Below are 13,340 nucleotides of genomic sequence, written 5' to 3' on the forward strand. Positions count from 1 at the left end.
CCTATCTGTCTGCCAATAAGTAGGAGGGAGTAGACTGAATAGATAAGAGGTTCCAGTGCAGGCTCAGCTATTTAACAAGCTGGTGAGGAGCACACTGCAGAACATCTGCGGAAGATGTTTTCCCTTCTCTCCCCCTCCACCCAGCTTCAAAGGATGTTGCTGCTCTCCCTGCTCTTCTGCCTGGACAACGTGAGCGGATTCCTCCCCAACCACGAATCGGGAGGTATAGATCCGGCAGTCTTCACAGATGCTGACATCACGACAGCAGGGGTGCTGCGGGCTGTCGCCCGTTACATGGAGAGGAACCCGTTGCCTGGGAAAACACCTGTGGCCCCAGGAGAGCTGGAAAATATGAAGCCTTTGGATGCTACTCGGCTCTTCAAGGCCTTCTACAAAGGTAAGCTCAGAAGGCATCGGCGTGAAGACTTCTCCTTGCCCGATGCAACTGGACCTTGTGGCTTTTGCAGAGGATCGACCCTGCACAGCCTTGCTAGGAATCTGACCTCATTTGCTTCCCAGCAGGACCAGGAGACTTGGATCCACAAATGCTTGGTCTCATTGCTCCCATCTATGCCAGCTGACAGAGCCCAGGAGTCCTTGCGAACTGCTTTAACGCAGTAGACCTCCTGGCCCCTGGTAACAGATCTGAGAGTCACGGCTGCCAGTCTGAGACTTTCCTCTTAAAAACCTACCCACCCACCCACCCTAAAGGTAAAGGGAACCCTGACCATTAGGTCCAGTCATGACTGACTCTGGGGTTGCGGCGCTCATCTTGCTTTATTGGCCGAGGGAGCCGGCGTACAGCTTCCGGGTCATGTGGCCAGCATGACTAAGCCGCTTCTGGCGAACCAGAGCAGCGCACGGAAACACCGTTTACCTTCCCGCCGGAGTGGTACCTATTTATCTACTTGCACTTTGACATGCTTTTGAACTACTAGGTTGGCAGGAGTAGGGACCGAGCACCGGGAGCTCACCCTGTCGCGGGGATTCGAACCACCAATCTTCTGATTGGCAAGTCCTAGGCTCTGTGGTTTAACCCACAGTGCCACCCGCGTCCCTCCACCCACCCTAGAGATCTAAAAAAATCCTGGTTGTCAGCTTCCCACCCCTAAGTAGTCACTAAACCCCATTTATCTTAGGGGAGATTTGGGCATGTGGATCTACTATCCCATCAGATGTCAAGGAGATGAACAATTATACAACTTTCTGAAGACAGCTGAAGGCAGCCCTGTATCAGAAAGATTTTAATACAGTGGTACCTCGGATTAAGAACTTAATTCGTTCCGGAGGTCCATTCTTAACCTGAAACTGTTCTTAACCTGAGGTACCACTTTAGCTAATGGGGCCTCCCACTGTCGCTGCGCTGCTGCCGCATGATTTCTGTTCTCATCCTGAAGCAAAGTTCTTAACCTGAGGTACTATTTCTGGGTTAGCGGAGTCTGTAACCTGAAGCGTCTGTAACCTGAAGTGTCTGTAACCACTGTATCTAATGTTTCACTGTTTTTTTTTCACATTCTGTTGAAAGCCTCCCAGAGTGACTGGGGAAACCCTGTCAGATGGGCAAGGTATATGTTAAGAAATTATTACTATTACTATTACTATTACTATTACTATTACTATTACTATTACTAGAAGGCTGTGTGAGTGCCTATAATGTCCCCATCCTTCTCATCCTATCCTTTTTCCCGCTGTCAAACCTTAAAGCAGGGGTCACTTTATTATCTTATCTGGCTGTTCTGCATGCTGCCAAGCTCATCCTTTCCCTCACCCAGTTTCCTCTGTTCCTCCCCTTCTTGTTCTCTCTGTGTCGCCCCTTTTGCCCTTCTGTTTTTCATTCTCCATGCCATTCCCTTTTCTTTATCTCTGCCACCTCTTTTGCCTTGTCCCCCACCCCCACCCCCGTCCCTTGGTATTCCCATCACATTAGGCTGAGGTCCACATGCAGTTCAGGGAGCAGAGCATATCCACCTCTGCTTGCGCATATAAGTGCTTCGGGGGTCAGGACCACTTCAAAAAGCAGCTGCATTTTCATGTGCGGATTTGTGTGGTTCCCAAGTAATGGGACCTTCCCCTTTTTTCTTGCACAGCTGACGTCTCTCCCAGTCGGTTACTCAAAGCCATGCAGGAACTTGTCGATGCAAACAATCAAGTGGAAACCGACCACAAGAAGGACAATAGCTACTTCTTCTACTGCGAAAAGATTGTCCAAAGTAAGAGGCGGTGTGGCTTTTGTGGGGTGAAGGTGCACGGAGCGATGTTTGGGGCGATGTGTTGGGAGAGCAGATCCCCACAGAGAGCAGGACTGAACCCTTTGCCAACGAGCAAAGGGAACACGCTGGCAAAGCAGACCCCTCTCCCCATCCCCAGACTTTGGCAGGTGATTGACAGGTGCGTGACCCTGCCCACCTACCCAAGCTGGCCCACCGCCTCCCGAAGGAGACTGTTCCACTGCTGGACAGCGCTTACTGTCAAGTCCTACCCTCCAGAGCAGGAGAAAATAAGCGTTGTCCCTCTTGCATGGGACAGCCCTTGAGTTGAGTCTCCTTTTTTCCAGGCTAAACATTCCCAGCTCCTTCAACCGCTCCTCATCAGGCTTGGTTTCCAGACCCTTGACCATCTTAGTTGCCCTCCTCTGCACATGTTCCAGTTTAACATCCTTCTTAAATGGTGGTGCCCAGAATTGGACACAATATTCCAGGTGTGGTCTGACCAAGGCAGAATAGAGTGGGACGATTACTTCCCTTGATCTGGACACTATACTTCTGTTGGTGCAGCCTAAAATAGCATTAGCTTTTGTTTGCTGCTGAATCGCACTGTTGACTCATATTAAGCTTGTTGCCCACCAAGACCCCTAGATCTTTACAAAAGCCAGGTGTCCCACATCTTATATTTGTGCATCTGGTTCTTCCTGCCTAAGCGCAGAACCTTACATTTGTCCCTGTTAGACTTCATTTTGTTAGCTTGGGCCCAGTTCTCCAATCTATTAAGGTCATTTCGCACCAAAGACCTGACTGCAGATGAGCTCTGTCCACTTCTTCCCCGTATGGAGAATTGGTTGGTGTCTTCATCCCAAAACCCTTTAGAGCTTTCGGCTTTGTTACGTTTGCTGACGATCAGATTGCCCAGTCCCTTTGTGGCAAGGACTTGATCATAAAAGGAATCGCCATATCTAAAGCTGAACCTAAGCATAATAGCAGTTGACAACAAAGAGGAGGTGATTGTAAATCTGGAAACCACCAATCAGAATAAGCAGTTATTCCATCTTTTTGCATACTGAGAGTACTATCTCCAGCCCCTCCTTGTCTGTCAGTTAAGACCCCCAGTGACAGTTAAACTGACTTCACCAGACCAGAATGAAGGTGGGCCCCCATCAAATGCATTGCAATGCACCTTACGGTACCATACGAATAATACATACAGTGGTACCTCGGGTTAAGAACTTAATTTGTTCTGGAGGTCCGTTCTTAACCTGAAACTGTTCTTAACCTGAAGCACCACTTTAGCTAATGGGGTCTCCCGCTACCACCGCAGCGCTGCTGCCATGCGATTTCTGTTCTCATCCTGAAGCAAAGTTCTTAACCCGAGGTACTATTTCTGGGTTAGCAGAGTCTGTAACCTGAAGCATCTGTAACCCAAGCTACCACTGTAATGCACAACACCCATTAAAACATTGCTTAAACTAACAGAGTTTCTTTGCAGAGGCTAGGGGAGAAGACGGGAAAAGAGGCAGAGAAAAAAGAGGGAAGCTGTATGGACGAGGACAGGAAGTGTTTGGGGTTGTCAAACACAGTGGCAGGCCAGAAGGAGGGAATGGAGTGAAAAGGCAGGTGGGAAACAGAGAGAAAGTGTGCAATGAATGTTAGGCAAGCCAAATGGGGTGGTGTCCAGCGGCGATGAAAGAGGGCAACTGAACCCTTTGAGTTAGGTCCCGTCAGCAGGGAAAATAGTTCTACCTGGCATTGGTTCTGATTCCACCGACTGTTGGGCCTTATCCACAACATACAGCTAAAGCACTATTATGCCATCTTCGCAGTCACGGCTTGCCCCCCTCCCACAAAGAATCCTGGGAACTGTAGTTTGCTACAGCTGCTGGGAGTTGTTAAGAGATCCATATTCCCCTCATGGTGCTACAGTTCCCAGAGGGAGGCGGCCACTTTGGGCAGCAGATACTGAGGGCTGGGGTGCAAGGCGTGTGCCACGAGGCCTGCCATGGAAGCCCGTGAGGTGCAGAGGAGGTTTCTTCACCAGATGTGAAGTACAGTGGTACCTCGGGTTAAGAACTTAATTTGTTCTGGAGGTCCGTTCTTAACCTGAAACCGTTCTTAACTTGAGGTACCACTTTAGCTAATGGGGCCTCCCGCTGCCGCCAAGTGATTTCTGTTCTCATCCTGAGGTAAAGTTCTTAACCCAAGGTACTATTTCTGGGTTAGCGGAGTCTGTAACCTGAAGCGTCTGTAACCTGAAGTGTCTGTAACCCAAGGTACCACTGTAATTCAGCTGCCAGCCTGGTGGGTTTTGAAACCATCTTGCATACTAACTCGGTAGCAAAATGTCACACGTCAGCCTTGGGACTGCTCTAGCACCTTAGTCCAGCCCTGGGACTGAACCTTTTGTGATTACAGCCATACCTTGGGTTAAATATGCTTCGAGAGCGCGTTACTTCCGGGTTTTTCCGCTTGCGCATGCGCAGACGCTCAAAAATGACGTCACGCACATGCGCAGAAGCGGCGAAAAGCGGCGCACGCGCACGCAGACGCGCCATCGCTAGTTACGTTTACCTCTAGATGTGAACAGGGCTCCGGAACGGATCCTGTTCGTATCTAGAGGTACCACTGTAGTTCTGCTCCCACTGACCGACGGAGACCCTGCCCCCAAACCTACAGCCTCTTGACCCACCCAGATGCCAGAACCGTTGAAATTACAAATCACCAAGCCTACAGCCAAGCATACCTCCAATCTTGGATCAAAACAGGGAGGGGTATCCTGTGGCCTCTACCACCCATCAGGCCCCTGCAAGAACAGACAGCGCTCAGAGTTGAGGGAAATTAGAGTCTCAGCAGCATTTGAAGGCCACAACGTCACCATCTCTGGAGTAAGAGGTTCCAGGGAAGAGGGAACAGCATCCCGTTGGGAATCTGGTGTTTCTCGGGTTTAATAATAATAATAATAATAATAATAATAATTTTTATTTATATCCCGCCCTCCCCAGCCAAGGCCGGGCTCAGGGCGGCTAACAAGCAATAATAAAAACAAGTTGAATGAATACAACTTCAGGGGACACAGGAGAAATTGGGGCTTTAAAATTCTTCTATTTTATTTCTTTTTATTTAATGTTGATTTAAAGCATTTTTCTTTCTTTTTTTAATATTATATATATATGTGTGTGTGTGTGTGTGTGTGTGTGTGTATACATATATATATATATATGTGTGTGTGTGTATATATATATATATATATATATATAATCCTTTTTCCAACAATCCTTATTATCACAGTATAATCCTTTTGACTCTGCCGAGTCTTGACTTCCCTCCCTCTCAGCAGCTGGTATATACGTCACATACTTATTGCGTATATTATTGTCATAACTCTACTATTTTATATTGAAGGTATTATTCCAGTCCTGCTAGTGTCTTTAAGCTTTTGCTGTTCTCCTTTAAATATTCAATAAATTTACTCCAATTGTTATTGTATCTGTGGTCCTCTTGGTCCCAGATCCTCCCTGTCAATTTGGCAAGTTCTGCAAAATCTGTCATCATCACCTGCCACTCCTGGATGGTTGGTAAATCTTGTATTTTCCATTTTGGGGCCAGTAGGATTCTCGCGGCGGCTGTGGCATACATAAACAAATTCTGATCTTTTATTTTAATCTCTCTTAAAATTCTTCTGATTGCCAGGTATAAGCCAACTTCGAAACCTGCAGAACTCTATGCTGGCCAGCCTGAAAGTCCCCGTGAGCTCGTCAGCTTTGGAATCAGCTCGCCGAAGCGCTGGAAAAGCTCTTCACATCCTCCAGAAATTCTACAGTAACACCAACTGGGTTGAGCTGGGAAAAACCAAACCTTACGAACACCTGCGTAAGTCCCAATGGTGATGCAAAGATATCAGCTGGTGGGTGTCCCCTCCCTCCTTGGGCTGGATGTTGATTTCAGACGGAAATCGTCACAAAATCTGTTGATTAAAATTTAAGGTTACCAGATGTCCCCATTTCCCAGGGACAGTCCCCGGATTTACAAATCAGTCCCCATACAAAATCCATTGAAGTTGAAAAGTGTCCCCGGATTCATTGAAAAAAAATCTGGTAACCTTAGATTAAATCTAAGACAACTTAAAAGGTAAAGGAAAAGGGACCCCTGACCATTAGGTCCAGTCGTGGCCGACTGGGGTTGCGGCGCTCATCTCGCTTTACTGGCCGAGGGAGCCGGCGTACAGCTTCCGGGTCATGTGGCCAGCATGACTAAGCCGCTTCTGGTGAACCACAGCAGCGCACGGAAACGCCATTTACCTTCCCGCCGGAGCGGTACCTATTTATCTACTTGCACTGTCGTGCTTTCAAACTACTAGCTCACTCCGTCGTGGGGATTCAAACCGCCAACCTTCTGATCGGCAAGCCCTAGGCTCTGTGGTTTAACCCACAGCGCCACCCACGTCCCTATAAGACAATTTAGAAGGCTCAAAAGAAGCTGATGATACTGAACCTTCCAAAAAAGAAGCTGATGATACTGAACCTTCCAAAAATTAAATTATTCCAATCATGGTAAAATTTCTCTCTCTCTCTCTCTCTCTCTCTCTCTCTCTCTCTTCACTTTTTTTGCAATCCTTAATGCTGTTGTTTGACCCTGCCCTGTTTGACCATCCTACAGAGTTAGACAAATTCATTCGAACTAGTCAGTGGGAATCAGTCAAGCGTTCCAAAGAACCTTTTGCATTTTTTACTGAGCAAATTTTAAAAACATATAGCCTGCTTTTTCCACTTGTGGTCTCAAATCAGTTTACAGAATCGTGATAAATCTGTCTGAGCTGCTGAATTACAGCTTTAAGAGAAGTTCGTTGTTGTTGTTGTTGTTTAGTCGTTTAGTTGTGTCTGACTCTTCGTGACCCCATGGACCAGAGCATGCCAGGCACTCCTGTCTTCCACTGCCTCCCACAGTTTGTCAAACTCATGCTGGTAGCTTCGAGAACACTATCCAGCCATCTCATCCTCTGTCGTCCCCTTCTCCTTGTGCCCTCCATCTTTCCCAACATCAGGGTCTTTTCCAGGGAGTCTTCTCTTCTCATGAGGTGGCCAAAGTATTGGACCCTCAGCTTCAGGATCTGTCCTTCCAGTGAGCACTCAGGGCTGATTTCCTTCAGAATGGAGAGGTTTGATCTTCTTGCAGTCCATGGGACTCTCAAGAGTCTCCTCCAGCACCAGAATTCAAAAGCATCAGTTCTTTGGCGATCAGCCTTCTTTATGGTCCAGCTCTCACTTCCATACATCACTACTGGGAAAACCATAGCTTTAACTATACGGGCCTTTGTTGGCAAGGTGATGTCTCTGCTAAAACAGCATCTTTCCCCCTTTCCTGTGTGTTCTACAGTAAACCCAGCCAGTCCTGTTTTCCTGGTTGCTCCTGCTTCTAAGAAGACCTGTGACAACTGCAAAAGGCTCCCAGGGTAAGTCTCATATTCTCCCCTCACCTCCTTCCATGGGCTTTGCTATGTACTAAGCTTGGACCCTAGAATAATAGGCAGGTAGGATCCTAGAATGATTGGCTCGCAGGAGAAGACCAATCAGGCTCCAGGAGGGAGTTAATCAGCCTATTAGACTGGTAGGTTCGTAGAATGCAACAACTGATAGGCCTGCAGGAGAAGACCAATCAGGCTCCAGGAGAGAAGCAGAATCAGCCAATCAGACGGGACTCATTGTGTAAATAATGTATATAAAAGCCTGAGGTTTGGGGGGAAATTCCATCACTGTTTTACAAGCTGCAATAAAGAGCATGAAATCACTACAGGACTCTATTTCAGGCTTACTGAGAACTGGTTGAACCTATTGTTCTATTGTTGGCGCATGAGCTGGTGGCAACAAAGGAGCATTACTCCCTGTGTAACCCTGTGGCACCTTAATTTTTTTCCTCCTTTCTTTTGTGGTCTCCCACTGAGAGAGAGGGCTCATCCATACTTCCTTTTGTGCTGTGTTTCTAAGCGCAGAAACTCCTCTGTTTATGCTCCTCAAACCCAAAGAGATGCTACGTCCCCTACCCATTTGTGCCAAAAAAAATGTAAAGCGGATGAATTCAATTCGTAACTATTGTCTAAATAAACTCTACTTTTTAATCTTCCAGACATATGGTAAAACCAAGTTATACTTAATGCGTCCCATGCTCCTAAAGTTACAAAATGACTTTTGCCGTGTCATAGAATGATAGAACTGTAGAGATGGAAGGGACACCAAAGGTCATCTTGCCCAGGCTTCCTCAACCTCGTCCCTTCAGATGTTTTGAGACTACAATTGCCATCATCCCTGACCACTGGTCCTGCTAGCTAGGGATCATGGGAGTTGTAGGCCAAAAACATCTGAAGGGCTGAGGTTGAGGAAGCCTGATCTAGGCCAACAGTGTCAAGAGGGCTTTTTTAAAAATATTGTATTTTTCCCCTGAAAATTGTGGTGTGTTTTTTCTTGGGGGAAACAGGAAAAATTGTGGTTCCCCACCCCCCATGGCTTCAATACTTCCTGAAATTTTTTATCTGCTATTAAGACTCCAACTCCTGCCAGCCCCAGGCAGCAAGGCCGGTGGTCAAGAATGATGGGAATTTAATCCAACAACGTCTAAGGATCACAAGTTCCCCATCCCTACCAAAAACACTGGCATATACCTTCTCTCAACTATTTAGTACTGTATTTTCCGGCGTATAAGACGACTGGGCGTATAAGACGACCCCCAACTTTTCTAGTTAAAATATAGAGTTTGGGATATACTCGCCGTATAAGACTTCCCCTCTTCCAACGCACACCAAATAATTTTTTTTAAAAAAAAAAGTCTCCAGTCCGGCTCGGAAATCCGCTCCACTTCCCAGTGGCCGGGGGTGTGCTTAATGCTGTTGTTGGTTCCCTCCCTTTGTTGTTGTGAGACTTTCCTTTTCTTTTACTGCGGGGGCTGCTTGGACTGAGGCAGTGGCCACGTGTCTAGTTGCTGGGTCAACGCGAGGCCGCCATTTTGGACCACGTGGTCTACTACCGGGAGCGGTTAGGGTCATTCTGTTGCTGGTGATTGGGGGGGCTTCTGGGGCCAATTTTCAAGCGTATTTCTGCTTCATCTAGAGAGCTTGGTGTCCTCTGATTTAATTTGCTGTCGTTTTGTCCTTTGGTGGGGAGTTGCTGCAGGAGCTGCTGCTGTAACCGGCGTATAAGACGACCCCCGACTTTTGAGAAGATTTTCCTGGGTTAAAAAGTAGTCTTAGGTAAAGGGTAAAGGGACCCCTGACCATTAGGTCCAGTCGTGACCAACTCTGGGGTTGTGGCGCTCATCTCGCTTTACTGGCCGTGGGAGCCGGCGTACAGCTTCCGGGTCATGTAGCCAGCATGACTAAGCCACTTCTGGAGAACCAGAGCAGCACACGGAAATGCCGTTTACCTTCCCGCTGGAGCGGTACCTATTTATCTACTTGCACATTGACATGCTTTCGAACTGCTAGGTTGGCAGGAGCAGGGACCGAGCAACGGGAGCTCACGCGTCACGGGGATTCAAACCGCCAACCTTCTGATCAGCAAGTCCTAGGCTCTGTGATTTAATCCACAGCGCCACCCGCGTCCAAAAAGTCCAAAAGTAGTCTTATACGCCAGAAAATACAGTATTTGGAAAAATGAATCCTTGTGCACAACCCTTGATCTGGTTGGTTGGATGATGATGGTGATTTTATTAATCTTTAGAAAGTATATTAAATGTGGTTTGGGGTCATAGTGCTGAGCAACCTTCCCCTCCTCTCAAATAAATTACTGGTAATCAAAAAGCATTACATTTACCAACTTCCACATTGCTTAACAGAGGCCAGTTCTCATGTGATGGAAACATTGTGGTGGATGACCTGCTCACAAGTGGGTACAAAGCAGGACAGTGCACGTCCAAACCCAAAGGTAAGTCCAGAGATCATTGCTGGAGTTTATTTTGTTTTGTTACCAGTTATTTTGTTTTGTTACCCCTGCTTTGCTTTATTTTAACACGTGCACAATAGCTCTAGTACTGTACAGTGGTACCTCGGGTACTTAATTCGTTCCGGAGGTCCGTACTTAACCTGAAACTGTTCTTAACCTGAAGCACCACTTTAGCTAATGGGGCCTCCCACTGCCGCTGTGCTGCCGCCGCACGATTTCTGTTCTCATCCTGAAGCAAAGTTCTTAACCTGAGATACTATTTCTGGGTTAGCGGAGTCTGTAACCTGAAGCGTATGTAACATGAAGTGTATGTAACCCGAGGTACCACTGTACTGGAAACCAGACGGGTAAATTCCAGATTACTTTAGCCCCCGTGATATGGTGGTTGGGAGAGGGGTTATAGTTGTGATTAATGTTGTATTTTATTATGGGGGGGGGGGGCATTTCTAAGAAGAGCCACAAATTTACAGAAACTTGATAATAAAGTTTTAAAAAATTGTCCAGTAGCACCTTAGAGACCAACTAAGTTTGTTCTGGGTATAAGCTTTCATATCTGAAGAAGTGTGCATGCGCAATACCCAAAACAAACTTAGTTGGTCTCTAAGGTGCTACTGGACAATTTTTAATTGTTTTTATTTATTTTGTCTGCGTCAGACCAACATGGCTACCTATCTGAATTGATAATAAAAAGTAGATTAAAATTCCAACTTATCCATTAATAGTATCAACATACAGAGACATATTTTAGTGGTCTTATATTTGCATTTTATATTTGTTTGGATTTTAAATTTATTGCGGATTTGTTTTTATTGTATTATAATTATATATATATACACACACATTGGTACCTCGGGTTAAGAACTTAATTCGTTCCGGAGGTCCGTTCTTAACCTGAAACTGTTCTTAACCTGAAGCACCACTTTAGCTAATGGGGCCTCCCGCTGCCGCCGCGCTGCCGGAGCACGATTTCTGTTCTCATCCTGAAGCAAAGTTCTTAACCCGAGGTACTATTTCTGGGTTAGCGGAGTCTGTAACCTGAAGCGTATGTAACCCGAGGTACCACTGTATATGTAGAAACTTAATATAATACAATAAAATAATATTAAATATTATAAAATAATATTAAATATTATAAAAAATATTAATATATATATGCCTGACGTACATAGATGCAACATTGCTCTAATCCAGTCCAGGTTATTATTATTATTTCCTGTATTCTCTTTGTAGGCAAATGTGGACATGGTGGAAGAAACGATCCGCTGCAATATTTCTCTCCCACGGGGGGGATCAACAAGGAGACAAATGACCCCCGCCTCTCCCCACATCATCAGCTGCATCAACAAGCAGCGGAACTAGCCATACAAGCCACAAGGGACTTCTTTGTAGGAGATGGTATGGTTCACAGTCAAAACCATAGGGACACCCACATTTAGTGGCAGAGTTCCAGCACTAGGGAGCGGAGAGCAGTCGGGGGCGTTGCTGGCGAGCATCCTGGGGAGCGTCCTGGCACCCAGCGCGGATGGGGGGGCAGCCGTGATGACACCCCACCAGGATCGCACTGCCAGGGGCAGTGTGCTCCCCCCGCCCCCCTCTTCCTCCGCCAGTGCCCACATTGTTGTCTTTTCAGCACAAAGTTCATACTTTTTTCTATCTTCCAGGCCACTTATGATCTTGCTGTTATTTTAGTCCTGGTAGCTTGGTTGGTAGAGACGCAGGTGGCACTGTGGGTTAAACCACAGAGCCTAGGACTTGCCGATCAGAAGGTCGGCGGTTCGAATCCCCACGACGGGGTGAGCTCCCGTTGCTCGGTCCCTGCTCCTGCCAACCTAGAGTACGAAAGCACGTCAAAGTGCAAGTAGATAAATAGGTACCGCTCTGGCGGGTAGGTAAACGGCATTTCCGTGCGCTGCTCTGGTTCGCCAGAAGCGGCTTAGTCATGCTGGCCACATGACCCGGAAGCTGTATGCCATCTCCCTCGGCCAATAAAGCAAGATGAGCGCCGCAACCCCAGAGTCGGCCACAACTGGACCTAATGGTCAGCGGTCCCTTTACCTTTACTAGCTTGGTTGGTGGTTTTAGCTCCTGTGGTTTTTGGTGGTTGTTTTCTTCAGGTGTTGTGTTTTGTTTCTGTCCTTATGTGCTGCCCTTGTTTTTATGCTTTAGGGATTTTATCCGGGGTTGGATTTTTTAAAGGTATATTGGCCCGTTTTGCATGTCACCTTAAACCATGGTTAGCAATGATTAAAAGGTGAACAAACATCATGATGTCTGAAATAAGGATGTAATTTACATAGAGGCGAACAGGGTACAGATGTATCATGAAAGTCGAACAGGATCCATTCCGGAAGTCGGTTCGACTTCCAAAGCATGGCTTCTGATTGGCTGCAGGAAGCTCCTGCAGCCAATCGGAAGCCACAGAAGCCCCACTGAACGTTCGGCTTCCAAAAGAACATTCGAAAATCAGAACACTCACTTCCAGTTTCCGATTGTTCGGGAGCCGGAACTTTCGACTCCCAAGGCGTTCGGTAGCCCAGGCATGACTGTAATGTCCTGGCAACTGCTACTACTTAGGGGTTTAAACTGATACATTTTTTAAAAAGGTGAAGGTAAAGGACCCCTGGCAGTTAAGTCCAGTCACAAACGACTCTGGGGTTGCGGCATTCATCTTGCTTTACTGGCCAAGGGAGCCGACGTTTGTCCCCAAACAGTTTTTCCGGGTCATGTGGACAGCATGACTAAGCCGCTTCTGGCAAAATCAGAGCAGCACACAGAAATGCCATTTACCTTCCCGCCAGAGTGGTACCTATTTATCTACTTGCACTTTGATGTGCTTTCGAACTGCTAAGTTGGCAGGAGCAGGGACCGAGCAATGGGAGCTCACCCTGTCGCTGGGATTCCAGCCACCAATCTTCCGATCAGCAAGCCCTAGGCTCTGTGGCTTAGACCACAATGCCACCCGCATCCCTATACAGTGGTGCCCCGCAAGACGAATGCCTCGCAAGACGGAAAACCCGCTAGACGAAAGGGTTTTCCGTTTTTGAGTTGCTTCGCAGGACGAATTTCCCTATGGGCTTGCTTCGCAAGACGAAAATGTCTTGCAAGTCTTGAGATTTTTTTTTCGCTTTTCCCCCCCTTTATCTAATCTGCTAAGCCTTTAATAGCCTTTTAGCAGCTAATCCGCTAAGCCTTTAAGCCTTTAATA

At 46.9% G+C, this 13,340-nt stretch overlaps 1 protein-coding gene across 1 annotated transcript in view; it reads left to right on the plus strand.

The window, feature by feature from the left end:
• LOC308469354 (von Willebrand factor A domain-containing protein 7-like) overlaps positions 1 to 13,340 on the plus strand; it is a 36,388-nt gene continuing 23,048 nt past the window's right edge. Inside the window, exons 1-6 of the mRNA XM_080991677.1 lie at positions 1 to 397; positions 2,088 to 2,210; positions 5,898 to 6,077; positions 7,581 to 7,656; positions 10,029 to 10,117; positions 11,366 to 11,530. Coding sequence (XP_080847803.1) covers positions 115 to 397; positions 2,088 to 2,210; positions 5,898 to 6,077; positions 7,581 to 7,656; positions 10,029 to 10,117; positions 11,366 to 11,530 — 916 coding nt within the window. The 5' untranslated portion in view covers positions 1 to 114. The remainder of the gene's footprint in view (positions 398 to 2,087; positions 2,211 to 5,897; positions 6,078 to 7,580; positions 7,657 to 10,028; positions 10,118 to 11,365; positions 11,531 to 13,340) is intronic.

The sequence above is a fragment of the Podarcis pityusensis genome (assembly GCF_964106645.2).
Source record: "Podarcis pityusensis genome assembly, chromosome: 2".
Taxonomy (NCBI): domain Eukaryota; kingdom Metazoa; phylum Chordata; class Lepidosauria; order Squamata; family Lacertidae; genus Podarcis; species Podarcis pityusensis.